General features: G+C 51.9%; 13 protein-coding genes across 14 annotated transcripts; 6 read left to right on the top strand and 7 right to left on the bottom strand.

Annotated features, from left to right (window-relative positions):
- Positions 1-278: 278 nt before the first annotated feature.
- On the bottom strand, positions 279-3,455 carry LDBPK_300810 (hypothetical protein, conserved; the record flags this gene model as incomplete). Its single annotated transcript, XM_003862746.1, has 1 exon — positions 279-3,455. The coding sequence occupies one exon, from the start codon at positions 3,453-3,455 to the stop codon at positions 279-281; it is 3,177 nt and encodes a 1,058-aa protein (XP_003862794.1).
- Positions 3,456-4,555: 1,100 nt separating this feature from the next.
- On the bottom strand, positions 4,556-5,146 carry LDBPK_300800 (4-methyl-5(beta-hydroxyethyl)-thiazole monophosphate synthesis protein, putative; the record flags this gene model as incomplete). Its single annotated transcript, XM_003862745.1, has 1 exon — positions 4,556-5,146. One exon carries the CDS (start codon positions 5,144-5,146, stop codon positions 4,556-4,558), a length of 591 nt encoding a protein of 196 aa, XP_003862793.1.
- A 349-nt stretch (positions 5,147-5,495) lies between these two features.
- LDBPK_300790 (hypothetical protein, conserved) lies at positions 5,496-6,335 on the bottom strand (the record flags this gene model as incomplete). Its single annotated transcript, XM_003862744.1, has 1 exon — positions 5,496-6,335. One exon carries the CDS (start codon positions 6,333-6,335, stop codon positions 5,496-5,498), a length of 840 nt encoding a protein of 279 aa, XP_003862792.1.
- A 298-nt stretch (positions 6,336-6,633) lies between these two features.
- On the bottom strand, positions 6,634-7,149 carry LDBPK_300780 (hypothetical protein, conserved; the record flags this gene model as incomplete). The annotated part of the gene is made up of 1 exon (XM_003862743.1): positions 6,634-7,149. One exon carries the CDS (start codon positions 7,147-7,149, stop codon positions 6,634-6,636), a length of 516 nt encoding a protein of 171 aa, XP_003862791.1.
- A 304-nt stretch (positions 7,150-7,453) lies between these two features.
- LDBPK_300770 (co-chaperone, GrpE, putative) lies at positions 7,454-8,071 on the bottom strand (the record flags this gene model as incomplete). Its single annotated transcript, XM_003862742.1, has 1 exon — positions 7,454-8,071. One exon carries the CDS (start codon positions 8,069-8,071, stop codon positions 7,454-7,456), a length of 618 nt encoding a protein of 205 aa, XP_003862790.1.
- An 815-nt stretch (positions 8,072-8,886) lies between these two features.
- LDBPK_300760 (co-chaperone GrpE, putative) lies at positions 8,887-9,546 on the bottom strand (the record flags this gene model as incomplete). Its single annotated transcript, XM_003862741.1, has 1 exon — positions 8,887-9,546. One exon carries the CDS (start codon positions 9,544-9,546, stop codon positions 8,887-8,889), a length of 660 nt encoding a protein of 219 aa, XP_003862789.1.
- A 376-nt stretch (positions 9,547-9,922) lies between these two features.
- On the bottom strand, positions 9,923-10,756 carry LDBPK_300750 (hypothetical protein, conserved; the record flags this gene model as incomplete). The annotated part of the gene is made up of 1 exon (XM_003862740.1): positions 9,923-10,756. One exon carries the CDS (start codon positions 10,754-10,756, stop codon positions 9,923-9,925), a length of 834 nt encoding a protein of 277 aa, XP_003862788.1.
- A 4,843-nt stretch (positions 10,757-15,599) lies between these two features.
- Positions 15,600-17,240, top strand: LDBPK_300740 (CDC16, putative; the record flags this gene model as incomplete). The annotated part of the gene is made up of 1 exon (XM_003862739.1): positions 15,600-17,240. One exon carries the CDS (start codon positions 15,600-15,602, stop codon positions 17,238-17,240), a length of 1,641 nt encoding a protein of 546 aa, XP_003862787.1.
- A 1,463-nt stretch (positions 17,241-18,703) lies between these two features.
- Positions 18,704-19,501, top strand: LDBPK_300730 (hypothetical protein, conserved; the record flags this gene model as incomplete). The annotated part of the gene is made up of 1 exon (XM_003862738.1): positions 18,704-19,501. One exon carries the CDS (start codon positions 18,704-18,706, stop codon positions 19,499-19,501), a length of 798 nt encoding a protein of 265 aa, XP_003862786.1.
- Positions 19,502-19,939: 438 nt separating this feature from the next.
- On the top strand, positions 19,940-20,425 carry LDBPK_300720 (nuclear movement protein, putative; the record flags this gene model as incomplete). The annotated part of the gene is made up of 1 exon (XM_003862737.1): positions 19,940-20,425. The coding sequence occupies one exon, from the start codon at positions 19,940-19,942 to the stop codon at positions 20,423-20,425; it is 486 nt and encodes a 161-aa protein (XP_003862785.1).
- A 318-nt stretch (positions 20,426-20,743) lies between these two features.
- On the top strand, positions 20,744-20,944 carry LDBPK_300690 (40S ribosomal protein S30, putative; the record flags this gene model as incomplete). Of its 2 annotated transcripts, none has more annotated exons than XM_024473480.1 (1): positions 20,744-20,944. In XM_024473480.1, one exon carries the CDS (start codon positions 20,744-20,746, stop codon positions 20,942-20,944), a length of 201 nt encoding a protein of 66 aa, XP_024329251.1. Both variants share the same exon structure in this region, with proteins under 2 accessions (XP_024329251.1, XP_003862783.1).
- Positions 20,945-21,588: 644 nt separating this feature from the next.
- On the top strand, positions 21,589-23,781 carry LDBPK_300680 (hypothetical protein, conserved; the record flags this gene model as incomplete). The annotated part of the gene is made up of 1 exon (XM_003862734.1): positions 21,589-23,781. The coding sequence occupies one exon, from the start codon at positions 21,589-21,591 to the stop codon at positions 23,779-23,781; it is 2,193 nt and encodes a 730-aa protein (XP_003862782.1).
- A 2,033-nt stretch (positions 23,782-25,814) lies between these two features.
- On the top strand, positions 25,815-27,008 carry LDBPK_300670 (hypothetical protein, conserved; the record flags this gene model as incomplete). Its single annotated transcript, XM_003862733.1, has 1 exon — positions 25,815-27,008. One exon carries the CDS (start codon positions 25,815-25,817, stop codon positions 27,006-27,008), a length of 1,194 nt encoding a protein of 397 aa, XP_003862781.1.
- Between the last annotated feature and the right edge of the window lie 649 nt (positions 27,009-27,657).

Raw genomic sequence — 27,657 nt, 5'->3', positions numbered from 1 at the left:
GCAGATGAAAGGTGCTGCGGAAGTGTCAAAGTAAGCAACGGCAGGCCTGTGTGTTCACTTGTCGGCTATGCTGCTGCAATGTACCGTAGTGTCTATTTTTTTTTGGCCGTGCGGTGCAGCGTCATTTTCGTTTTGGGGGTTTTGTTTGCTTTGGAGCCTGATGTGCACCGCATGTTGCTTGAGGAAAATGAGGTGACCGAGACGCCAAAAAACGGAGAGGAAGTGAAAACAAAGAAACAAACACGCAACTGGAGCAATTCATTTTGTCGTTGCAGATCTCACTGACTTGCCGGGGCACCGCGGCCACGACCACGTCCGCGGTAGCCGCCGTAGCGCCTCAACCCACCTCTGCCGCCGCGCTGAAAGTTTTGATCCATGGCGCCTCCTCGTCTGGCTGGCTCCAGCGTGTCGTAGATACCTATGTCGGCGTTGAGAGATGCTGTCAACTCAGCCTGCTGCCAGTTCATCTGCCCCAGGTGGCGATTTCCGTGAAACGAGTCCGGGTCCGGGTCATCCCATAAGTCGGTCGCATCCCTGGGTGCACTGCGCCCATCGTCGCGCCCACGGTAGTTTGGCCGACGTCCGAACCGCGCGTCCAGCATCTTTTCCATCGCGTCCTCATGATGTTCACCGCAGCCGCGTCCACGGCCTTCGTTGCCACCAGCTCCGGCAACAGCATCCCCTCCGCTGCCACCGCGACGACCGCCTCTGTCACTCCCTCTCTCTCCGACCCGCTCACCACCACCACCGCGGGTTGGAGGTCCACCGCGTCGACGAGAGCCGCCGCGACCACGGCCACCACCCCTACCGCTCCTCGGACCCCCGCGGTCGTCGTCTGCCGGAGCATCGCGACGGTGGGCGTGGTCTTGGTATGGTTTTTCCTGCGGCCTGTCCAACGGCGCTGAGTAGAAATGGTCTTCCGGATTCTCCTGAGGAGGCGGGCTGGGAGGCGCTGGATTCTCATATCGCAACCACGGCGTTTGCTGTATCGGCATTGGCGACACAATGGGAGGGGACACAATTCGCAAATTCGGGCTTGGGCTCCCAGTCGTCTTGCGAAAAAGAATCTTGGAAAGGTGCACAGCCTCGTTGTAAACCCGGTGCGTCTGCTCGTAGTGCTCGATGATGCGCTGCAGAACCTCCTCGACACGTTCGTTAATTATTGTCTCGGCCACCTGTGTGTTCTCCCAACAGAGATAGGTGAGAGCTTTGAGTGCATGCACAATTAACTTCTCCGTTGTCAAGTGCGCCCGCATTGCGTTCACAATCAGCGGAATCGCCCCAGAGTCGGCGAGTAGTTGTCGATTGCTTTCTGAGTTGAAGGCAAATTGAGAAATGGCACGGCAGGTAGACTTCTGCAGAAGAGCGTTGTTGCTATGTGCCCGCATCGCCTTCAGAATCTCTGGAATGGCGTCAACGGCGACCCGCTCCTTGATTTCCGTGTTCCACGCAAGCGTCCCTAGCACAGAGCACCCAAGCTCCAACATCCGAAGTCGCTCAAAGTTGTCCATGGCGTGGATCACACATTGTACGCCACCCAGCTCGAAAATTTGCTGCTGTGCGACTGTGTTGTCAAACGCAAGTGCGCTGAGGCCGCCACACGCGTTGAGTTGCACCTTTGGACTGGATTTGTGGGTGCGCATGGCCGCCAGTAGCAGCGAGACACCGCCAAGACGGGTCACAGCTCGGTTGAGGTCGGTGTGCTCGTACGCCAAGTGAGCCAGTGCGTTGCACGCCTCCTGCTGCACCAGTTGAATCTGCGGAAAGCGCTTCATCGCTGCAATCACGGCATCCGCCCCGAAAAGCTGATAGAGCCGGTCCTTGTTTGACGGCGAGACTAGGGACAGCGTCACAATTGCGCGGCACGCCTCCTCCTGCACCTCGCTGATGTTCTCGTGCCGACGCATGGCGGCAACAATTTGCTCCAACGCTGCTAAGGAGTCCGTCAAGGAAACATTGCTTATGTTGGCCAGCGCACGGCACGCATGCTCCTGCACCTCGTGGTTGTTGGGGTGGTTACGCATTGCATCTACAACCACCTTGTAGCCGTGGTTCGCCGTGATCTGAGCAGCGTTGTCCTCGTTCGTCCACGAAAGGTACGACAGGGCCACGCACCCATGCATTTGTGCGCGGTCGTAGTTCGGGTGCTGTGCCATCCCGCGAATAATAAAGGGGATCACCCCTTTGGCGCTCATCTCATCGCGGTAGCGCTCGCTGTTGAATGCGACTTGCGCAAGAGCGCGACACGCGTTCTTCACTAGGCCAGAGCTTGTGTAGTGCTCCTCTAGGGCCTTCATAATCACCTGTACGCCTCCCAGCCGCACCACATCCGCCTTCAGATCACTGTTCCAGCACATAGTACCGATAGCGAGGCATCCGTTTTCTTGCAGTCGCGCCTTTTTGCCGCGACGCATGGAGTCCAAAATCAGAGCGACACCGCCATTGTCCACAATGACCTGCTGACCAGTCTGGTTGTTGAATGTCAACCCAGACAGTGCAGCGCATGCCGACATGAGCAAGTCCTCATTGTCTGGGAACTTTCGCATGGCATTCAGTACCAGCAGCAAGCCTCCTGACTCCGTGATGCTCGCCGTGATCGTTTCTGAGTCAAACGAGAGGTACGAGAGGAGACTGCACACCTCCTCTTGAATGGCGGCGTTGCCTTGGTACACGCGCATCATCTCCAGCACGCGCGGCACGCAGCCGGTGTTGTAAATCTTCGCCTTCATCTCCTTCACGTTGATGGCAACACTGCACAAAAAGTGGATGCACTCAAAGACAACCAATTCCGACTTGGTGTTGTTAAAGAGAGACGACACACAATCCCAGTCAATATACCGAGATCGCGGAAGGTTGCTGAACACGCGCAGCACGTGGCCGCACAGCATTTCAGACTGCTGATACCGAGCCAGCGTATCGGCCAAGTACATCATGACGGGAGAGTCGGCGTCGACCATGTTGGCCGCCCCAGAGCTGGTAACGTTTGCAGCGATGCGTGCTACGTACGTGGTGATTTCCTCGTTGTTGATGTGCTCGTGCAGCACGCCCTCCAGCACAGTGATGCCTTTCGCGTCGACGAACTCCTGACTTACACGCGGGAACCGGTCAGGAAGCTCTTTGTAGTAAGAAGTGAACTCTGCCAGCGTACGAGTCACGATGCGGACAATAGTGGCATCACTGCAGTGGTTCTGCAGCGTGTTGGTGAGCTGCGTGATACCGTCCCCGATATCGTACAGGTTGAAGTGGGATAAGAGAGTAGCAGCAGCCAGAACACCCCTGCGATCGTGGGGATTGTTGCGCAGGGCATCCACGGCGACCTTCGGCACCTCAAACTCGGAGAAGAGAGACACCGTAAAGTCGTCCGTGCAGTAGTGATGAATGAGCGCGCACACCCAGCGAGAAAAATCGGGCCAATTGGCGTGCTGCCGCGCGATTCTAACCACGTTTTCCACCATCTCCTCCACCTCATCCGGCGACAGCTGCGAGCTTACACACGTCCTCAGCAGCAGGGTGACGTTCTGCGCAGCGCTACTCTCCGTGGATGTTTGGAGACGATTCTGCAGAATGGCCACACGCCTTGCCGCATCTGGTGCCTGTGCACATATGATGGTGTACTCTGGTGTGTCGACTCCTTTGAGATTAAGCTGCTGCATGGGAGAGCCACACACCATTTGATCAAAAATGTCCTCCATCATCGTCGACGCTTTTTATCACGTTTCCAGACTGACAAAGTGATGCCGCTCAGCGGAGGCGTGAGAATGTGGCTTCGTAGGGCACCCAACAATGTTTTTCTTTGCGTTTGCTTTCCTTCACGCGCACCAGTCGTCTTTGCCTCCCTCCTTGCCGTGGTGCTGTAAGAGAACCAACAAGACGAGCGCTAGCGCAGGAATGGCGGAGCACGGAACCAATACAAGTGTAAAGAAGAGCACTTCAAAGTGTTCAGTCCGTTTAGTAATATCAAGAGTGAGTAAATGAGGTGAAAGATGGTTCCTTTTCTCTTTTGCTTCTTTCCAGCTTCGCTGTGTGGTGTGAAAGTGGCGTGAGGAAGCGAAGAAAGACAATCGGAAGCTCACAAACGCATAAATCATCAAAGGGAGGCCGCAAGACAAAACGGTGCGAGTGGAGTCGGAGCACGGCATCCCATTAGTCACTGTACAGAAGCGATAGCACACAAGGACGAGCATTTCCTACTGACGTAAAAATCACCGTTAGGCACGTTCACCTCGAGCTTCTCTTAGCGTTTCATCGCTGTGTCAGTTACTTTTTGTTTTGAGTTCGTTACAACGAAGGCGGCGAAAGGCTTCGGCGAGCTGTCGCTCGACACCCTGAAATCGTCACGGGCATATACATCTGAAACAGGTGTACCAGAGACCAATACAATCGCGCAAGCCTAAATAGTTGGAGCCCGAGAAAAGGGACGGAGCTACAGAAGAAGTGGATAAAGCAAGAAAGAAAAGATCGGAAGAGAGCATTTTGCCCTTGTCTTTTCGCTGACGATAGTCGTTGATGCCCTCAAAGAAAAATTCTCCTAGAGGCCCCTCCCCCACTGCTAAGTTTACTTGATGGCGCGCACGTCGTTCATCTCGTTACTGTGATCCACAAGCATGGCCTTGGCGAGCCTCTCAGCCAGATCAGGTGACTTGAGAATCGAAACAACGGCGAGCGCAAAGTAGATGGCGGTGCCGGGGCCGCGGCTGGTGAGACAGTTCTCTGACTTCACAACAGCGTTCGTGGAGTACTTAACAGAAGAGGGCAGCTTATCCTCAAAGCCGGGGTAGCAAGTGACGGTGTCCACACCCTCCAGCAGCCCCATAGGAGCAAGGGCGACGGCGGGAGCAGCACAGATTCCGCCGTACAGCTTTTTCCCCACTCGCGCGTTCTGCAGAATCTTCTTCAGCGCTTCGTTGTTGCCGAGATGGACGGCTCCTGGCATGCCACCGGGAAGGAGCACTGCGTCGTATTCAACTGCAGAGACTTCTCCAATCAGAGCATCGCACATCACATTCACTCCGTGCGCCAGCGTAATGGACTTCGACTCCATCACAGAAGCGAGTGTGACCTTGATGCCAGCGCGAGAGAGGACGTCAATAATACTGATCAGCTCGATGTCCTCGGAGTGATCAGCCGCGACGACAAGAACATTCATGGTGCTTGGTTACGAGTGACGATACCGGTCAAAGTGAAAGATGGATGTCTCGAAAGCGCCAGAGGAGCCTGACGCGAGAGAGCGAGAAAGCGAAAGCCATATTGGAAAGCGCAGAAAGTGAGTGGAAGAGCCTCAAGAAACTGGCGAGTGAACCCATAGGATGGGCCCACCAGCCTGCCCGCATTACGAGCCGACATACCGCCACTGAAGAAAAACATTTGTTGGAGAATGCGCATTCAGAGCAGGAGAAACAGCGTTGCGAGGATGCTGACGATTGAACACATCAAAAGCATAGACATGCTAACTGCTCACTGGCACCTCTTTTTTTTCTGTGAACACAACATGTTGACTATGACGTGGCTTTCAAAAGGACAGACATGTTGCCGCCAGCTGGAAGCACGTAAACACAGCACAAGTGGCCCTTGCCGTTAGGTTCTGTCAGTGGAACCAAATGACCTAAAAGATGAACAACATCCCCCACGTCAACGCTCTCCTTCGCAAACGCAGACAGTGATGCCCCAACTGTCCGAATCACTATCCCCATGGATGTTTGCATCTGGAAAAACGGAACATCGTACCGAACAGCAAACTCGACACAGTTAGTCGCCTCACTCACTCCAGGAAGCGCTACGCTGACGCTTGTTGGTGGCTCGGTGACAACTCCCACTAACGTCACTACTGCGGAGCATCCTGAGTGTCGCAGCACCGGCAGGCGATCCAGCTCTGCTTTGCTGTTTTCCAGCGCTACAAATTCTTGAGGCGACTTTTCCTGAACCAATTCAGCCGAGGACAAGAACGTCTTTGCCGCCCGCGCAGGTACATACTTGGCGCTCGAGACAGCGGCTGTCGTCCGGCTGCTTTCGTTCAGTAGAGCATCAAGCTCCTCAGTGGCGTCCCTCAGCTGACGGCGTAGCCGTTTATGCTTTGCTTCTTCAAGCCGCACTTTTGTGTCTGAAACTGATGGGGCGGTGTTAGATGGGCTGGTTGGCGTGCCACTGGACTCAACCATTTTTGGCGACTCGCGCTTCTCTGCATGGACGGATGTGTCGCAATTTTCGATCTCGTCGAAGACAGCATTTAGCAGATCACTGTGGTCCGCAGCATGATTCAATACTGAAGGAGCTTTTATGCCGTCCCACCGAACCCAGCGAGCCTGTGAGCTGCACTTGAGCACACGCCGCAAGAGCATTTCTGTGGCGAGCGGGATTTTCTGGGCTAGGCGTTGGAGCACTAGAAAAAAAAAAAAGAGTAAAGACTATAGGAAGTAAGGGGGAGAGGCATATGTTTTGCTACAGCGGTCCGCCACCAACGACGCTTAAGAAGCCGTTGACTCAAGAGTATGAGCGCTACAAGAAGTCATAGTCGCTCTCAGTTCATTTGACAGCCCGGAAGCCTAGTACTCCATTCGATGAGAATCAAAAACGCTACAGGGCTAGCTTGTCCTCGATATTTTTGTGTGTGTGTTTCGGCTGTGAGCTCAAGGCGCTTTATTTGGGCAGCAAACCTGCTTTCACGTAATCCAAACGCTGCTTCTTCGTAAGCATCTGATCATCGATGAGGTCCATGCGCGGCTTTGTCAACGTGTTCATTTCCTTGCCCACATTCCATCGAGAAGGGCTGTTCAGCTCGAAAACGGATGGAAACGACTTGACTCTAACCTTTCCTCCGCTAGTGGCATGTTGAAGGGTGTACACCTGCCGCTTTGAGACAAAGAACTTTCCTGTCCAATCGCCAGTTATGTAATTCTCCTCGGGAAGAAAAAAGGACTGGCTCTTCGCTGTCATATAACTCCAAAAGTACGGAGCGTTCAGGTTCATTGCCTGAGTGTTCTTGATGTGCGGCCTACGGTGGAACGGAAACTTACGCTGTCCCCTCCGAGCTAGGTAGAAGCCGAAAGTAGACTTGGCAATTTTCAAAAACCGCTTTTGCACCCCAGACACCGCGGCGGCAGGGCAGGGAATGTGCCCTGCTGGCGCGACGGCAGACGCACAACGGCGAAGCATCCTCACGGAGGTCGTATGTCGCAACTTTCAGCTTAGTCGCAGTATTTTGAAGAGAAAGTTGAGAGAGAGAGATGAGAGTGTTTCACGAGCAAACAGCAGCGAAAACAAACATCTGACACAAAGCACTGCAGAAGGCAAAAGTAAGAAAGAAAAGTCAGTGCCGGCGTAAACGCTGTTTTTTGTTGTTGTTATTGCTTTCTTGGCTTTTTTAGATAATGGAGTGTGATGGTAATATGGGCCCCAGTAGCAAAGTGGATCAGGCAAGGAAAAGATGTCCTCTTGCACTGCCGCGCGTAATGCACCCTTAGGGGTCCTCACTCAGCCCAACTTGAGCACGTCGCAAAACTGACCCGTTCATGTCGTATCCGTTTTTGACAATCTCGGCAACACTGCCTTCTTTAAGAGAAGGTGTAGATGGAACTGTAAAGAGCTTCTCTTCCTTTTCCTCGTCAAAGGTGGCGCCGACCTCGGTGTGCATTTGCGTCACTCCATACCGCTTCAGAACCTTCAGCGCAACTTCCTCTGTCAGCATCACACCAGCGAGGACCGCAGCCTCGCTTTTAGGTATGGAAGAATTTCTCTGCGTGTACTTCACTGCTTTTTTTGTGACCACTTGCAGGGCATCGCAAACATCCAGCATATCGCGTGCAAAAGATCTGACTGCGTCATTATGCGCCTGCTTTGATTGCTCCTGCGTAGTCTTCCGAATGTTTTCACATGAAGCAGCAGCGTACAGGTTCTCCGATCGAAGTTTCTGAATCTGCCTTTTGCTGTCGCAAAGTTCTGCTCTCAAGACTTCGTACTTGCCCTTGAGCTCCGCAACAGACAAGCCAGCGGTGTTTTCTTCTGTACAGCATTTCCTTTGTGCTACGCAATGTGAGCAGAGGAGAGGCGCCACGTTTGCGCCGACTCGTCTGTACATTCTCTCGTGCAGGTCTTTAGGGGTTTTTTCTGAAGCGAAAAAAAAAAAGAGGAAGCCACACACAAGGGAAATGGAAGTGAGAGTGCAAACAGAACCACGCGAGTACCGCACCAGGATGTCATGAAGCCTTACCCTGTGGTCGAATCTCGCTGCCATAGTGAAAACACAGACAAAAACCGAGCCAAGACGCGGCTTCTCATTTCTTGTTTTGCTACTCAATACATGCGTTCAAGTACAGTTTTCGAAACTGCATTTGTTCGCCTTTACCTCCGCACTTACTCGGGCTCGCGTTTCGGGTCTTCAGATACACCGCAGAAGATCAAAAGTACTAATAAAATATGTGACTAGCAAGAAAATCAGGATCAAAAGGAAAAGCGACAAGTTCATTAGGTCCGCGTAGGCTGGGCCGTATCCTCGATGCTTGCTAGCTGAATGGGAAGAGCAGTCTATTGCTCGTCGCAGCAACTCACTTCAAATCCTCTGTTTTATTTTTAGAATCGCTCATCATCTCGCTAGCACACAAATACATGTGAAGCGCACGGCACTTAAAAAAAAAGTGCCTGCCGTGTGCGTGTCCTGTTTCTCTCCAGCTTATTAAAGCGTTAGCCCCCAATATAATATATCGGCCTAAGAAATAAAACACTTTCTGCTCCAAGATCCTCTCACTTGGGGGGCGGCAACGCAATGTGAACCTTTAGCGGCTAGAAAGAAACGCTGCGCAGCATCATTGGGCACTGGAGAAACGACGTTTTGAACAGCACGAAAAACAACCCATCCAGGCGAAAAAAGTTGCCGGCTCACCTCTGCTTTGTACTTTACGGATGTTGGGAAACGCTGACCTGAGCTGCACGAAGAACACGGCTCTTGAGAGTGTAACCATCCTTCAAAACATTGGAGATTGTGTCGGCAGGAGCCGTCTCAGTGGCCGAAGTGCTCACAAGCGCATCATGCAGGTTGGGGTCGAACTTTGTACCTACCGTGACGCCCATCTTCTCAATGCCGTGTTTGCTGAGGTTCTTGAGGAGAACTTTGTGCGAGAGCTTGACGCCAGTGAAAATGGAGCACAGAATCTTGTTTTCATTCAGCTCAGCCTCTGAAAAGGCAGAAAACGCCTCGACGCCCTTCTCAAGCGTGTCTGCAACTTCCAGCATATCCTTGCCAAATGAGCTGATGCCGTAAAGCTTTGCCTTCTCCACGTCCTCGCGGCCGATGCGGCGCGCGTTTTCAGCATCCGCTGCGCGGTACAGGATCTCCTTCTTGAGTTCCTCAATCTTGGCCTTGGACGCATCAAGCTCTTTCTCCAGCTGCTTGACAGCGGCAGCGGACACGACCTCCTCGGTGCCAGTCGATGGTGCTTCTTTCTCCTCCTCAGCACGTTTCTCAGACTTGGCGTCAGCAGAGCACCAGCGCTGACTAGTGTACGCCACCGCAGAAGCACGAGCGACAAGTCCTGTTCGCAGCGACAGAGCTCTCATTTTAGATGATTGTTTTTATGGGTATGTGTGTGCGTAACTGTGCAAAGAGTGATAGGATATTCCTAGCAGCTTTATGCAACGAGGAGAACAGCAGGAAGATGAAAGAGTTGTGCAAGAAAAAAGGGGCTTTCGTGAAATCTTTTGCTGGCGCATCCTATGCGCCCTCTTTGCGCCTTGAGTCTCAGCATTCCGCCGACCAAAACAGAACATGATTCGCGAAGAATAATATGCCGAGGCCGACATCATTCTCCCCACCTAAAAGGCTGCCGTTTCCATTGCTAAAGGACATCGATGCTTTCCCTTTTCTTTTCTGTGCTTCCTTGCTTGAGCTTTGCTCACTGTGGCACTGTTTGTGGGGGAAAAAGACTTGTGAATACTAGGGAGGGAGTAGTGCATCTAATTCCCCCATCTCCACTGGTGTCATCCACGACTCTTTTCGAAGAAAGCACCACGCGTAGCGAAAATGACGCATCTGGTCTTTAGTCACGAAATCAGCGTTGCGGATGCCTAAGTCTGTCCGCTTCAAAAACAATGGTAGAGATGTCATAAATGCGTAGTTCAGCGTTTGAATGGAAATGTCGGAGAACAGGGGTGTTCGAACGAGTGTTTTTTTGTCCAGTACAGAGAGAGACACTGAAGTTCCACGGCAGTTGAACTGGCACAAAAGAGGCAAAATAGGAGGGTCATCTTTGAATGGAATCTCACCTAGACGTTTTTTACTCTCGATCAGCAATACAGAGCAACTCTCCCCATCGAAGAATTCTACTTCGGCTTTCGACATGGTGCCCTGAGACACGGAGCCACAAGCTTCGAAAAACTCTGCCAGTGGCGCCGACCGATTCGCCGCGCCCTTCAGTTCACAGAGAAGCCCGTCGCCGGGCTCAAGGTGGTCATGAATCTTTAGCTGAAGGATGCCTCCAGCGCTCGGCATCAAGCTCCATGTGAGCTCCACGCGCTGCAATTCACGGAGAAACTCTTGCCAAGTTTTCAAGAACAGCGGCTTTTGAACAAAACCATAGCGTTCAAAACAAATACTCTTCGCATCCTCATCGTTCGCCACATCAAAAGTCGGCGGAGACGGGTTTCTCTGAAGGCGTTGACGCCTCCTGCCAAACCGAGGCGTTGAGCGTGCGCTTGGTATCGTAGTAGATGGCCCTACAACGACGTGGCGTAAAAGTCGAAAGCAAGGCGACGTGATGAGTCGCCGCATGTTGTCAGCGATTTTGGCGATAGCTGCGGGGATTATGAAGAGAGTGCGAGAGAAAAACATTAGATGGGGACGCTGAGAGTGAAGTAGGTGTCGCTTGCTCGCATAGAAAGAGGCCATCACCCATGGATAAGCGGTTTCTCTTCATGCGCATACGTAAGGGTGGACCTGAAACTTCTGTGGATCACAATTCAGTGTGAATGGAAAGCTTGCAACAAGCTTGCCCTGTCGAAAAATGATGCCGGCAGCCCCTTTGCCGATAGCCCAAAACACCAAGATGACGCCGAAGCCTGCCGCGCCGCTTCACGCACCTCCCCCTCCCTACCTAAACCGTTTCCCTTTCATCCCAGCGCACGCAAAACCCTAACCCACAGTCACAGCGAGGAAGTCGTTGACGCCGACTTGCAGAGCCTGCAACACAGCGCCGTGAAACAGGGGTGTTTTCCACCAAGCCGCAAACCCACAAAGCCCCCCCCCTGGCCAACCAGCCCCGCGACCCAGATCAAAAAAAGACACATCCAAGAAATTTTTGCAACAAAAAAGTTCTCCTTTCCCCTCTCCTCAAAACGGCCCCCTGTTCTCAAACCCGGTCCTCACCCCCCCGTGCTCCACGCAGCCCCGTCCACACCAATCAAAACAATAAGACGCGATGCTGAGTTGCAAAAAAAAAGCCGATAAATACGACTAGGCGGCCAGGCCTGAAACAGCCGTAAGAGCGCGTATTGGAGCACTTGGGCCTCCAGTGAGGCCCTCTGAAATGTACGATGCGTGAATCTGCCCTCGTATCTCCCACTCGAATTCCGAGGCGACACAACCCTTCAAGAACCTTCTCCTGAAACCCAAATGTGGGCTCCCTTTGGGCCCGGTCAAAAATTTAGCCCCGATAACCTAACACCAGTAGAATCTAAATCCTCTTTAAAAACAAATGTAAAGTGTGTTATTTGCACCATCATCAGTGAGCTTGAAGTGTTTGACTTGGAAGTTCGTCAGCCCCCCCCCCCCAGCAGCCGCCCAAAACCCAAGACCGCTTTTCGTTATTTTCAGGAAAACAAAAATTCTCTTTCTGCGAAATGCGATTTCGCAAACAACCATACCAATTTTCAGACGATCTTTACCATTTTGCAGAATTCCTTATGCTTAACACCCGCTCTCATCCAAACGACCAACCACCAGAACGAAAACACGGACTTTGATCCTCAAAAGAATATCTGCATACAAAAACCCTAGTTATTTACCTCAGTTTTACGGAAAAATAAGCTCAAAGAAACAGTCACCGGGGAAGCTCCTCGAGCCACATTATTTTCTTCAAAAGAAGCTGCATCTCTAAAAAAACGGCACCGCTCTCTTCCAAAAGGTAAAATTTTGGTTTGCCGTTTGTACGCGCACAAAACTGCTTCGCGTTTCAGGCCGTTTTGAAAGACGCCAAAGTCGCGTACGCCATTACACCGCAGGACCGTAACTTCTTCGAAAAAGAAAACCCCCCAATAACTTTATATCCTCCTCTTTAAGCCCTTGCAAACCGGCAAGTGCAGAAAGGCGAAAAAAGAACCTGCGGGAAACCGGATGATTGGCCTTTCTAGCCATTGGGTTTAAACAGAAAAAGGCCAGCAACGGCAGAGAAAAGCACCGGCAAAGAGCAACCGCGCACCATTTTTTAAAAGACGTTTTAAACGAACAGAGTTGAAAGCCTTACTACTCATAGACGAAAATACCCAAAAACACCCGGGAAGAGCCGCACACTAGTTTTAGCGACACGTTGCGGTACTTTACCGAAAAAGAAAAAAAGAAAAAGTGTTTTTGCGTAAACACAAAAACTGTTAAGCGTCAGCAAAAAAGCCAGATTAACGGCGAATTTCAAACCCCCCGAGCCTTCGGCGAATAACCTTCACCCTTCACCACAACCCGCCATAAGAAATCACGCGGGTCTTTTTCCAGCGCGGCCCTTCCATAACGCAAGCGCCATCAATGTCTTTTAGAAAAGGGGCCCCAACAGGCCTCGTTTACGTGACGCCAGTCGGCGCCAAAAGGACGCTCGCGAAGCGCGCGGGTTCAGTTCGCGGGGGCCAGCCCTTTCCCAAACCCCCAACCGAAACCCGCCCGACGTAGCCCCACACACCCCGGCATTTGCCGGCGACCCCCACAAAAAAATCCGCATTCCCCTTGGCTCTTATGAAAAGCAGCGCAAAAAAAAAAGAAAAAACTGTTTTTAATGATTTTTTGGCTTTTTGATCGCATGGGCGGCATCGGCTCTGCTGCAGCTAGCCGCTTCGGCGCCCATTCCCCAGCGATCTGGCCCTTTTCTTCGGTGGAAAAATGCCGCTTCGGCTTTCCTGCGTTTTTTGTCTGCGATACATTTGCGTTGGAGCTTTTGTATGCTGGAGAACGAAAAGAAAGAGCCGCCATTGTTCGTGAGCAAAAGACGTGTGCTTTGGGAGTGTCGAAGAAGTTTGTTACCGGGAGGTCGAAAAACAAGGAAAAATATGACGGAAAAGGAAGAAAACTAGCCAGGTCACTTTTTTTTTCATGTTTGGTATTTAGTTTTGTCGTGTTATCAGTTGCAACTAAAGAAATGATTTTGTTGGTATTATTCGCATTTTGTGTGTGGCGGCTTCTGGGTGCGGTAAAAGTGCCGGGGGATGGCTTCCTTACAAAAAAAAATTTTGGCCACAGTTTTTCCAGAGGGGCGGTAGCAAAGAATTTTTCTGATCTCAAAAAAGCGGCCGGTTCTTCCAGGACTTCTCTTCTGCTGTTTTTGTGTGCTTTTTGTATCATCGAGGATTGTTTCGATGGATGCGCATTTTTTCCGGTTCGAAAAGTTAGTGGGTGGAAATAATTGAGGTTCGAAATGTGGGGATATAATCGCTGCGCGGAAAAAAAAATGACCAAAAGAGGTTTTGGAATTAAAGAAATACGCCTTGGCCGGGTTTTGGCGGGGGCGGTTTTTCCCGGCCCATTCGCACTAGCGAGCGGGGGCAAATTCTTTTCTTTATGGTGTTTTACGTGACATTTTTCGACAGAGGGGCTGTAAACGCAGCGCTCGCAAGGAAATTTATGAAAACATTTTGAGCACAGCTGTCGCCTTGGCACCCCGACCGTCTTTGGGTTTCCGTGGTAAGAGCCGGCGCCAACATTGGGCCGGCGTAAAATGATAAAGAAAGGGCCGTTCGGGATGCCCAGCGCGGTGGCGGTGGTGGCGGGGGCGCTGTTTTGTTTGGCGCCTTGCTGCTTAACATGGGGGTTTTTACTATTGTGCCTCTAGGCTTTTATATTTGCTTCGCTGAAACTTTTTTCATTTTATTTGCACCCCCTTTTTCGGTTGTGGCGCCCGGTTTAAAAGGAGCCCCCGGTGAGCACCGTTAGCGCGCAGGCTCCTTGGAAAAGAGTTGCGCTTCCTTCCATTCTCTTCCCCATCTTCTGCTAAAAATTCCCGTTTAGGGTGCGTAGCAAATGGGAGTTTTCTTTAGGAAGTGAGCATGTTTCCCTTATCCATTGTTTTTTTTTTGTTATGGTAGGCAAAGGTGTTTGCAAGTGCCAGCTGTGTTTGGTTTGGTCGCTAACAAGTCCTAGTAATTCAAGAAAGAACAAAAAGGGGCTTGGATCAGCCGGCCTTCAAAGAAATGGGTCGGTGATTTGGTTTGTGGTGGCGGCGGCGGCGCGAACAAAGGCACGGCGAAGGCGTTGCGGGTCGCGCGGGGCCGCCCTGGTTCTCTGCAGTGGGCTTTGTTCTCTCCATGGGAAAATGGTTTTTTCTCGATGTGTAGGAAAAAAGTTTTCTATGTGTGCAGGAGCGCCTCGAATGCGGCTGGCAGGTTTCATGTATAGTGATGGGAATGCTTTTGAGTGCCACATCAAAGCATGACCCTATCGCTGTCTCGGCGTGGTTCTTGGAGGTGGGCTGTTCGATTTCTGAAGCGCGGGCTAGCCCTTTGACGGTCTGGCCATGTGGCCTATATGTGGGTTTTGTCGTGAAAAAAAGTGTTTACCGTAGGAAATATCCACCAGGATAAACGGTAATAGACTACAGCATCTAACTGGAAGACGTGTGTCTCACTTTCTCAGCTGACATTTTGCGTGCTGCGCAGGGTCGAGGCGATATTCGGAAACCTCAGTGATGCAGAAGTTTGGGGTGGCAGTGCGGGAAACCGCGGGGTCGAAGTGTTCGCTTCAGGTCAAGCATTTGCGCCAAGTGAAGAAGAGCTGGCGTATCTGGGCTAAACGGATCTCGGGAGGGGGGGGGGAAGCACACCGCCAAGCCCAGTTTGCGGACATGAAAATAAGTTCTGCTGCTGCAATGAACTCCATCGACCAGAGAAAAGCAAGATTTTTATTTTCTCCGCGAGTGCAAGACTGGCTTCAGCCTGGCACCGACAGAGGCTTTGTGTGGCGCCAGGAGGTGGGGATACGCGTGGCTCCGATTCGGTCGCGGCTGTTAACTGAGGTCCGAGTGCTCTGCGGCTGAGAAGCCGATGCGCCATTGGCGACGCTGCTCATAGACTTTCTTTAGGATGAAGTTACAGCAAACAGAACAAACGCTTCATGTGGTTTTTGACGGAGCAGCTAGGGCTTGTCTTAGATACCAGCACGAGTTCCGACACCTGCCTGAGTGCGAAAAAGGAAATCTCTCTAGTGGAAACCGGATGGTAGTACCACTCTATAGGACTGCTTGCTCCTGGGACGCACTGCGGACAGGTTCCGCAGCGCTCTTCGCAGTCAGATTTTGTATCCTTTTACCTCTTCCTATATCCATATGTTTTCTTCTTCCTTTCTTTTGTGAGCCCCTGCTCTGTTGTCGACTTGACTGCCAGAACTCCAGAAAACAAATCTCTTACTAAAAATTGTAGGCAAAATGGAGGCTATTGGTGTTCTAAAGGAAAACGCACTGCGGCTGGTTTCGGCTGGGCAACCCATTAGCGCGCTGCATTTGGTTGAAGTACTCTGCGAGCTGCAGCCGAACAGCGACGAAAACCGTTCCTTGAAAATTCGGTGTCTTTACGAACTGCGTGAGTTTGACAGCGTGTTAAAGCTAGCCAAGCAGATGACTTTTGCGTGCGATCAAAACAGCGAGGTGTTTTTGCTGGCTGTGAAGGCTGCATTCGAGCTTGGGGATCTCAAGACATGCGTTCAGTACGCAATGACTCTCATCAACGCTGATTCATCGAAGGTGGTTGCGATGTGCTTTGTAGCCAAAGCTGCTGAACTGTCCGGCGATCCCGCGAAAGCTGTGCGTTTTTACAAAATGGCTCTTGAGGCTGACCCATTTTGCGGCGAAGCATTCAGCGCACTGACAGAGCGTCATCTTCTAGATCGCTGGGAGATGCTGAAGCTGATAGATTCACTTTGCATACCAGCCGAGGTCGAAGTCTATCGAAGCACTCTGAAAGCACGTATCGGCTCTGATTATCTCACACCTGGTATCAGCGGTGTGCCTCGGACGCTGGTGCTGCTTGCCGGAGCGAAAAAAGAATATGAGAGCAACAATTTGCGCCAGGCACTCTCGTTGACGACGGAAATTCTGGAGGTGGAACCATATCACCGCCAGACATTGTGTCTGCATCTGTGCATCCTTGTGGATTCAAAGGCAACACCACTGCTTTTCGAAAAAGCACACTTTCTTTCCAAGAACAAGTGCTACACGGAGCTGGCAGTGTACGCAATCGGGTGCTTCTATTACTCTCTATCGAACTACGAGCGAGCGGGGCGGTACTTTAGCCGCGCAAGTGAACTAGACTGCTATTTCGCTGAAGCGTGGATTGCATACGGTCACTGCTACGCAAAGCTGGAGGAGGGCGAGCAAGCTCTGAATGTCTATCGCCGCGCGATGAACTTTTTTCCTGGGCTCAACGCGTGTTGTACGTACGTTGGTATGCAGTACAGTAGGGTTAACCAGCGCTCCGTTGCGCGGTGCTTTTTTGAGGAGTCACTGCGAAAAAACTCTATGGATCCCCTTGTGCTCAACGAGCTGGGCGTTCTGGCGCTTGCAGAGGATAATCCTAAACAAGCACTCGAGCTATTTCAAAGAGCGTACGACAGTCTTCCGAATCGCGAGAATCCATCTGAACACAGCGATTGCATCCTGTTTAATTTGGCCACCATGTACCGCAAGCTGCGCCGCTACGAAGCCGCCATTGATTACTACAATCAATACGTCAGAAGTCGACCAAATGCCAGCCACGGTCACTGCGCTCTTGGCTTCACGTACCATCTCTCAGGAAACACCAAGGCTGCTATCAGCTGCTATCACACAGCAGAGAGCATCAAACCAGACTCATTTTGCCGAGATCTGCTGCGGAGAGCACTCGAACTTGACTTTGGAGCTCGCGGAAGGCTCTCGTGGGATTCTGAGAGGCCGCATTTATCCTTCTCACCCGGAGAAGTCTCTTTTTCGACAGTTTCGCGAAGGTTTCGCTCTGAGTCGACCGCAGCAGACAGCGTAGCCGCCTCTCCACCACCTAGAGTCGGTCGCAGTCTAGATTTTCAGCATCAATGACATCATTACATGCAAAAATAAAATTACCTTCTCGATGCGATACCCCTCTTCTCGCAGCGCATAATGCTGCTTGTTTCACACGCTCGTTCTCGATACCGTGATGCCTTCACACTCTGAGCCCGTCGAAGTGTCAAGGACAGCATCCTTAAATCTCAAATGTGCTCGTCTGCATGTCCTTTCTCTTCACCCTCACATCTTCTCCTTTTTCATCTTCAGGTAAATCATTTTGTTTGCTGCTCCGTGCTGCTGCTTTGGTGCAGATGGACTTTTGTCTATAGAGACCGGTATTTGCCAAGCAATACTTTGGCCAGCGCATGCTTTTTCTTCTGAGCCGTCGATCAAAAAAGAAAACGAAAAAAAAAAAGGTCATGTAAGAAGTGGGCAGCGCTCACAGAGAAGTTTGATTTGAGTGGAGTCTAAGCGTTCTCTTTGCGCAAACAATCGTATTGCTAGTGCCAAGCCTGTCAGTCATGCACTACTTTCGTGGTTTTTTTAAGGGTAAAAAGAAAGAATCATGCAGGAGAGTTTCGTCACGTCAGGTCGCTCATCATTACCACGATGCCTCCGTATCAGATGATAAGGCGAAGGAGGAGCACACGCACCAGAATGCGGAACTTCATCCAGCGCAGACTTCTTCCCATCACAGGGAGGCATCTTCGTTGTCAGAACCCGACGAGGCTCTTCGACAACAGACCACTAGTGATTCCGAGCACGTGTCAGAAGCGCATGCTTGCCAGGCTCCCGCTCAAGAGCAACGGCCACCTCTGCATGAGTGTTTACAACCCGCGTATCGGTACACTTGCGGAGAATTTTCGGAGACTATTTCACGCGAAGAGGCGATGCTGGCGCAACAGTACAACTTCTCCAGCCCTTCTGATCGAACTCGCGCTGAAGCCACGGCTAGTGCCACTCGCCGCAGCGTGGGAGATTCTAAGAACGGCGAGTTCGACTCTATTTTCATGCAGTTTATGCATGGTGCAGTCGATCAATAGGCGGTTTTACTCTCGCGTGCGTTTCTCTACTTAAAGAGTCGATGGAATCGGGTATGATGAGAGTTTTTCCTTTTTTTTTGCTTCACCTGCTAGACAGAAGCTCTCCAGTACATTTTTTGTCCTTGTTGCTGTCATGAAGTTTCGAGAAGCCCATCAGCTACCCTGTAGAAAAAAAAGCAGAATTAAGCAAGCGCACTTTGTCAAACGCTGCTCTGCTAAGCGGAGGCACATGGAGTCACTCCACTAGTTTCCCATGTGCAGATGCATTACGTGGGTGACGGCTCTCTTGTCTCCTGCTTTTTGTGTGGTTTGGAGACAAGTTTTGCAAGGTTTATCTGCTCTGGCCAACCTTAGTATCGATCTGCCTTAAAAGAAGCAGAGTGATGCGCTATTGGCGCTTGCGTGAGAGCGATATTTGCTTGCACGCGTTTCTTTGCCTCTCCCTTTTTTTGAATATCTTTGTAGTACACAATGCGTCACTCACTGAGGTTTCTCTCGGCCACGAGAGCGCATCTTGCCGATTACATCGATTACTTGCGGCAGGTAGACAAAGAGCTCCCCTCACTTCACGATATCTTTCCAAAGTCTAACGCAGTCGAGGATGTGGTCAAGTTTCACGCGTCTCTTTGTGCCGCCATGGAGGAGAACGCATACCCTCTCATAGGCTTTAAGGTTCTACCGCCCGAACATGAGGCTATTACTACCCTGCGCGGTACGCAGCCTGTCTGTTTTCCCATCTTCTCGAATCTTTTCCAAAGAAAAAGTGTATCTGTCAAGCAAGATCGACTCCAGTACATCGAAACTGCGATATGCCTTGAGGTCAAACATTTGGAAGACTGCAGCACGGTCGACGAAGCTTCACTCAACACCGGTGCATTCTCTCCAAGCCTTGAAGTGTCTGGGTCACGGTTTCCGTTCTACGCACCAACACTGACTGCAATGGCATGTGATCTTGACGGATGCGTCAGCATCACAAAAGGTTGTAACATCTCCATGGACAGTATCAAAAGAGAGAGTTTGACGACTACCCGTTTTGTCTTGACGCACAACCAAGAGCCGATTCAGACGGGCTCAGCAAAACTGTGCATGGGAACTCCATTCACTGCTGTCGTCACCGCGGCTGCATACGCAAAGGCGATCAAAGCACCTACAAAGAAAAGCCTCTTTATTTTTTGTGGTGGTGTGTCTCCACGTACACCCATTCAGGTCGGCACCTACGCTTTCGAATGGGGCCGCTTTGGTCGGCTTACATATTCGGTCCTCCCTTGAGAGTACTTGTATTGGTCACACAGAAAAGTGAAAACGAGCCCACTGACGGACAGCGCTGTCACTGTCTTCTGCGGCTGCAAGGAAGCTACCGTGCGTTTGTTTGCGTACGTGCTACCAACGGATTACCGAGCTGTGTGTGTGTGTGTGTGTGTGTGTGTGTGTGTGGCGACGTTGCTCCGCTGCCACATCACGCGGCATTGTTTGCTTCGAAAGTTTGCCCATACAGACTATAGTGTTGCCCACTCGCTATTCCACAATGAAGAGGTTGAATAACCGGAGAAATGGTTCAAAGCTCATCCTTGAAAGAGAGGGTAACACACCCACTACTGATGAAGCCTCCATTTTTTCGTCTCTTTCTGCACATGTGCTCAATTTGGCTACCTCGCTTAGGTCTCACACTGCTCACTCCTTTTATGCAGCATCGCACTTCTTAGCGTCATGTCTCTTGTCGCCTCTCAGGAAGGCTTGACCGACCTGATTCCATGCAACGATCAATGCGGCGGTGACTACACGCTGTACACATTTGGACAAAGCGAAAAAGAAGTGACAGTCACTGTCCCACTAGCACCCGGCACTAGAGGGAAGAGTCTGCGCGTTGATATTAAGGTAAGACATCTGCAGATCGAGGTTCCCGGCAAAGGTACCATATTGGCAGGTGAGCTGTACAAGCCGATCAACGTCGATGACAGCACATGGTGTATTCAGGACGGAAAGGAGCTGGTCGTAGTTCTGACTAAAACCAACATACAATACGAGGAGTGGTGGCCGCACGTTGTGATTGGTGAACGTCAGATCGATCTCAAGACACTGAAACCACCATCTATTCGGTTTTCAGACCTCGACGGCGGTGCGCAGGCAACGGTAGCCAAAATGATGCACGAGCAGCACCAAAAACGAACGGATCCCGCGTTTACGAACGCCTGAAACATGCTTTCCGAGATAGCATTTCCGCAGCTGCTTTTGGACGCACAAAAATGTTTTCGCCCCCTTTTTAGCTCTCGTAACGATGCCACCTTTCCAATGCTACAACATAACAGCTGAGTTTTAGAATCAAAGAAGTTCTAGAGCTATCGCTCAGAAGCACGGCGGCGAGCCACCTGTGTTGATGCAGTCCGCGCATCAGAGCAGCATGGCTGCCGATGAAGCACCGCTCATTCTTGCCTTCCTTCACGTATACTGTCCCTCTGCTTTGCCACCTTTTGTTTTCTCCCAAAAAAAAATCTACAGTTGCTCATCCTCATCATGGGTAAAATCCACGGCTCCCTCGCCCGTGCGGGCAAGGTCAAGAACCAGACCCCCAAGGTCGCCAAGCAGGAGAAGCCGAAGCAGCCTCGTGGCCGTGCGCTGAAGCGCCTGAAGTACACAAGGCGCTTCCTGTCGAAGACCGTGAAGCCTGGCGAGAAGGTGCACATGAACAAGCAGCCCCCGGGCAAGGCCGGTTAAGGTACCCCGGTGCTCTTTATTTTCAAGGGATTCAATTGTGCTTTTCGAACTTATTTAACATCTATAAAACCAACAAAAAAGAATGTGCATCGGAGCAGCATGTGGTTTTAGGCAATCGTAGACAGATGCAGAGACGCTCTAGTTCTGGGTGTCATTGCACTTCTACCATAGGGGCCGGTGTCTGTGTGAGTGCTGCCTCCAAAGCGGATCTTCAACGACTCTTTTCCACCCGAATGCCCTTTGATTCGTTTAGTGAAGGATGTGCTCGGGCTCGCGCGTAATGCAAATTTCACCGCTCCTCCTAGTGTCCATTCTTAAATTTCCCTCGCGTCTCTGAAACCTAAATTTATCTGCTCCTTTCTACTGCATTATCCCATAACGACGCCAAAAAAGGAAACACGAAGATACACGTTGTCTGGGAGAAAATCAGAGGCGACGACAAGAAACCCGACGATCCAAGTGAGCGGCGACGCTGTGTTTTCACGAAGTAGGGGTGACCCTACCGAGTAGTTGCATTTAGTTCAAAGAAAGCAGGCAAACGCATAATTAAATCGTGACGCACACTCGCAAGCACACGCAGTCGCTACACGGCACTCAAAACGGATATATTAGTTTAGCTGTGGGGACTGTGTGTGTGGGCAAAAATGGGGTGCCTAAACTCCAAATCAACGGCAGAAAAGACGACCTCGGGCCCGAAGAGGTTTGGCTATCACCCCAAAAGTAACAACAAGCATCACAATGAAGAGAAGGGGGTTGTCTCGAAATACAGCGCAGTCAAGGGGTGGGCAGGTTCTTCCGACAATGATGAGAGGACTGAAGAGGTGGGGCCAGATGCGAACAAAGCAACAAAGGCCTCCGCTGAACGTTTCTTGCGCTCTATTCTGGAGGGTGCGGAGCTCTTCTTCAGTGGCCTGCCCGATTCGCAGGCGGTGAAGCAACTAATTGCGTTGACGTTTACCAATTCCTGTGCCGAGGTAACACGCACCAAGTTCCGCCTCAAGCTTGACCTCATCACGGTTCTTCTGACGTCATTAGCGCGGCAGCTCAAGTTGCCGTTGATAGAGGCATCCGTGCCGCAGGTTGAGGAGCGTGCCATGGACGACGGCTTCTCGCGCATACTGCTAGCGTGGTTTTCGAACAACCCGTCGTTCGGAAAGACGATTCCGGTGACCTCGGGGCAGGCGGTGCTCAATACCCTGTACATCCGGTACGTGGTGAGTAAATCTGTTTCGTTCGAGGACATCCTAGCCTATCAATTCCGCTGGGTGTCTGCAAACGACGCCGCGACGGAAGTGTTCAACAAGTTCACGGACGGGAAAGAGTCGATGACATCAGAGCAACTAGGCAAGTTCCTGCGTGATGTGCAGCGCAGCGAGGTCACAGATCGCCAGATTGTGGAGAAGTTCAAGTATTGCTTTGGCGGCGGCATCCACAAGTATAACTTCATCAGCTACAATGGGAGCGTATTGACAAACAACGCCATCGACCCTGCACGGACGTCTGACGTGTGGCAGGACATGACGCAATCCTTCACGCACTACATGGTCTCGTGTGCGCGCATCGAAACTGAGGAAGACCTCAAGCGTGCCGCAGCGGACGGAACGCGCGCTTTGGTGCTCAACATCAATAAAGCGAGCAACGGAAAGCTCATGGTGGGATCTTGCGAGTTGCAGACCATCTTGGAGGGCGTAAAGAAGAACGGCTTTGCGACGAACACGTACCCGATCGTCCTTTGTCTTTCTCCTGGCACACCGATGCCCACTCCTGTTCAGGATGAGGTGGCAAAGATGATCAACGACATTCTGGAGTCCGCCGTGGCGGAGGGTCTCATGTTTGAGGGTGCCATGATCAATGACCCCAAGTTCAGCCCCGGTGCGTTGCGCAACAAGGTGCTTGTTATGAGCCATCAGAGTCGCCTGAAGCCCTTCATTGGCTTTCTGGTGGCCGATATGAACAAGGATGGCCTCGGCGTCCGCGTCACGGATGTGATGGAGGGGACGCCGGCGTCGAAGGGTGGCGTGCTCAAGGATGATTGGCTGACTCACATCAACGGTATTCCAATCCAGAACAAGCAGCATTTGCGAGAAACCCTGGCGCGTCTCAAGGTCGGCGATGAGTTCACTGTGCGCCGAGAAAACTTGCATGATGTCAAGGTGGTGGTGGGCGGCGCCATTGATCCGCAGGACACCACTGCGTCCGCGTCTCTCTCTAGCATCACTTTCTTCAAGTACTCTGACAGTAATGATCCGAAGCCGTGGGACACGGAGCGCGTCCCCGCATCGAGCCTCGCCACGACTAAGTTGACACGGAAGGATTTGCTGACGCATTTCGCGTTCTGCACAGTGAACTCCGCTGAAGTGTCCACGGAGCTGCCAGATGCGGAGGGCAAGGCGGCCAGCCTGGGTATCCAGTTTGTCGACGTTGACAACAGCGAGCGGTGCCTTCCCTGGACTCGTGGACGATTCTCTGACAATGGTCGCTGCGGGTACATTCTTAAAACCGACATCGACTCCGCCAAGTCTCCTGAGCTGAGCTTCAGCGTTATCGGTGGCCCTCGCCTCCTCAACTGCTCGCCGTTGACGTCGATGAATGTCACTATCCATGGCGCAGGCGCGGCGCGCGTGAATGGGAGTCAGGTTTCCTTCACGGATTGCAACCAGGCTACAATAGCAGTGGTGCAGATGACGTTTGAAGCGAACGGCGCGGAGCGGACCTTTACCTCGGCTTTTTGCCCTGGTCTTCTTCGCCCTGGTTACCGCGCCCTCCCTTCCGTCCCCTTTGGCGAAGAGCGCGCCTCGAAGAAGCAGATCCATGGCATCTACTGCTTCATCAAGTAGAAGCCCTCGACAGTGCTGCCCTAGTTTCGTGAGGGGGCGGCGGGGGGGGGGTGGCGGAGCCGTCCTTATGGGGACTTACGTCTCCTTGTGTGCATTCCTCAAAAGATAGGGTGCTTCGCATCTTTTGCTTGTCGTTTTGTTATTGCTTCTCTCTCCTTCCAGCCGTCTTCCGTGTTCGGGCAGAGTTCACTCGCTTTCTAGCAGTTTTTCTTATAGCATGGCTGTTTGCGCATGGAACCGAAAAGAAAAACTTGCACAGATGCACAAGCGCACGGGCGCCCACGAACGAAAACAATTCTCTCGAACTCTTCCCCGGACCCTTTTGGCACCCCTCTTTCCCCCTCGCCGTTGCTGTTCACGCAAGCTGTTGTATGCTTGCTAAGAGTTTGGCGGGCAGTTATTTCTCTAACAGTTCAAGGTGTTCTCTCTCCCACGGGAACCCGTGAGACGAGGCTGCATTTCTTCCAGTCGCAGCATGGATGTACTCGCAAAAACAAAAAGGCCATGAGGGAGTTTTGTCGACGAGTAAGAGAAAGGAAAGGCGCTGTCGGAGCTTGTGGCGAGGCCAACTGTGTCGGATGTCCTCTACTGCAACCCTGATGGGCTGCGTGGTGTTATATGAAGGGTATCACCACCGATGCGGCACTCGAATATGTGACGTGGATGTTGCGAACAGTTTTCATCATTGCAAGACAGCTATCGATGTAGCTCGTTCGTCTGTTTTGCTTTCCTTTACCTTCACCGTTTCCAGCTTCAATATTTACAAGAACTGGAGGGAACGTGCACTTTTTTCTAGAATTTTGGCTAGAGATCATCTGCGTTTCCTGTCTTGCTTTACCTTTTCTTTGTATATAATTTTCTTGTTTCACTTGATCATAGGCAACAGTGCTGGTCGCCTCTCCCGCGAGAGCGGTGAATTTCGCTCAATCTCGTTGCTCTTCTTTCTCATTGCCTACAAAGCGCGTCGAAGAAGAAAAATCACGTTTATGAAAACGACTCTTCTCTCTTTCTTCCCTTTCGCTTCAAGGTAGCCCGCCCCGCGCTCGCGATCATTGCGCGGCCTCCATCTGCTGTGATTTATCAAAGTGACTCTAGCGTAGTTGTTTGCCGTTTATCTTTTTTTTTTTTGGGTGTGCATTTGGGTTTCATCACTGCGTTTTTCTCATGGAAGGCACAATTCGCGTCCGTGTGCTTCAGATGTGATGCGGAGAGACGCATCGCTTCTCTTGCTTTTGTTCGTTGTTTCTGGTGCTGGTAACCTGTAAAGTTGTCATCTGTGCAGGCGGAGTGACGTAGGGAAGAGGAGGGGGGTTTGGCTTTTGTACATATATACACATACACTCAGCTGCACGCACACGCCAATGGCCGATACATTTTTTCATCTTTGTTTTGCTCTTCCTGCGATTGTTGACTGGCCTTCATTGCTCAACCTCCCCGATTTCTTCTGCAGTGCGGCGTTTTTTTTTTTTGCTGGTCGAGGTGCTCCCTCGTAGCTTGTATGCGATGTTCGTGAATGTGTGCGTGCCTGTCAGGGGTGTATGTATGCGATCCGTGGTAGTGTGTATATTGCGGTGGGCAGCGGTGGCATTCGCTCTTATTTCGAAGAATGAACATGAACAGCACAGTGTGTTGCGTGACACGCACCCAAACCAGGATGCCCCGATTCATGATGCCTCTAAAGCCACGACCTTTTATTGCGTTACGATTCCCTCTTTGCCCTTTCTGCAGACTTCTCGTCTCCCTCCTTTTGGAGATTGCGTGTGGTGTCGTGGGTGCGTTCCGCAAAGGAGCCTCTGCCACCAGACCTGCATGCATCTGATACACTGGATCCTTGAGCGCGTCTTGGCATCCCGGAATCTATTCTACATGCTGATCTTTCCCCTTTCCTTCCTCTACAATCTTTCCTGCCGACCTCGTCTTCACTAACGGTCTGCTAAGCGCTCTTTTTTTTTCGTCTGTGAGCGGTAAAAGCAGCGCCGAACGGCAATTTGTATGAGTGGCCGGTTTCTTCCGCTGACAAAGAAGCGGGCGCCATGCTTCACCGGACGGCGCGCCGGCTGCTGGGGTACACCCCAATAAACCCAGATACGTCGCCAATGCTCATGTATAGTCAATGCCACTGGCACTACAACTTACCGCAGGGGATGGAGCGCCCCAGCAGTGTGAACCGCTCTCTGCCGGCACCCTATCAGCCACACCACAGCTCTGTGAACAAGTACCGTGGTGTATGGATCTCGACGGAGATGCACCCCGCATTTCTTGTAGGGCTTGAACCGCAGCTAAAGAAGCTTCCTCACGGGCGTTTGGTTCCGCAGACGCCGGTCGCGGAGGTGATCGATGAGTTCGAGAAGCTCAGCCCGCTGATTGACGATGCCGCGGCCCGCGATGGCTGGCTTGCAAAGATCTTTCAGCACTGCGCCTTCCAGCGCAGCGGTGCGGAGGCGATGGCTCTGTGGAACAAGCACTGCGCTCCTCGATTTATGCGCGATGACAGCGCGTCTGCGCCGCCTCTCCCACTCGTGCAGGCTATCCTCTTCTGCTGTAGCAAGTCGGACAGCGCAGAGTGGCGGCCCATCTTTACCAAATGTCTAAAGGATGGGTGGAACTACACCCCCTCCTTTGACACACCGCAGTGGAGCTACCTGTTGAAAAGTCTGGGTCGCCAAGGAGACGAGGAGGGCGTGCGGTTGGTACTGGAGGAGATGGCAGACGTGCAGGCGGATCTGGATCGTGTGGAGGCGCGCTCACTCGTATATGCACTAAATGCGGTACATGATAAGGCCATCTACAACTACGTCAAAAAGTACCTCTTCTACTTGGGCGAGCGGAAGGTTAAGTTCTTGCGGATCACGTACGCTGACCTGCGCGGGCACGGCGCGGAAAAACTGCGTGTGCCGCTGAAAGAGAATGACTCGATGTTCTACCACGTTTGCTGGCACGCCAGCATCCGTCAGCCGCGCCAGTTCTCTCCACGACAGCTCTACTTTGACTACACGCCATCCCAACTCGCCACAAGCGGGCACAGCCCGAATGCAAAGGTGGACGGCATCGTGAAGGACAAGATCGACAAATGGAAGGCGGAGGGTCTTCTGCCGGAGGATTACGTTTACGAAGATCGCGTCTACGATCGCACCGCGGCTTTTAAGAGTGTGGCCCGCCAAGAGAAGTGGAAGAAAGTGCCGTGGATCGTCAAGAGCAAGCGGTTCGGCTACTCAGGGGAGCCGTGAGGCCGTTCCTGATCTTCTAGTTCTTTACTTTCTGTGTACGCTGCCGTTCCGAAGGCACCGCCTCGGCTCTCACCGCGTATGCCAGCTGACTGGCTTGGGCCACTTCAGGAAGAGGGTACCGCAGGCACAGAACGCAGTGAAACCGACTTCACCGTTGTTTTGTTAGAAGTGCTGTGTGACACTCGCGCTGGTGATCTTTGGTGTAGCGTATGCGCATGGTAGTGCGTGTGGTTATTCACAGCTCTGTTTGTGCGTATGTGTGCCTTATTGTCTCACTGTCACCAGTGGTACATGTAATCGAAGAAAGACCGTAATGCAATGAGGGCCCGCGTGCGAATTACGGAGAAGCACGTGAGCGCACGGTATGCTGCGAGGCTGAGAGTTGCAGAGGGGGGGGGGGTGAGTCGCGCGGGCGAAGGGCGCGCGTGCGTGTGTGTGTGTGGGGGATAGAGGCAAATTCTTGTCCATGTGGTGGGCGATGCCAATGCTGGACGGAGAGTCCTTTGGTGCATCAAGTCTCCCACGCGTCAAGGGGGAGGGGGCTGGCGCCATGTTGTGCCGAGGTTTCCCCGCTTTCAGAGCTCTCCCCTTCCCCCTTTCCCAATACCACCTCTTTGTCTCCTGAAGTACGCTGCTATTCCTCTCCTTA

This window comes from Leishmania donovani, chromosome 30 (genome assembly GCF_000227135.1).
Source record: "Leishmania donovani BPK282A1 complete genome, chromosome 30".
NCBI classification, from domain to species: Eukaryota; Euglenozoa; class Kinetoplastea; order Trypanosomatida; family Trypanosomatidae; genus Leishmania; species Leishmania donovani.
Note: the sequence above shows the minus strand (reverse complement) of the source record. Positions and strands in the feature narration are given on the sequence as shown.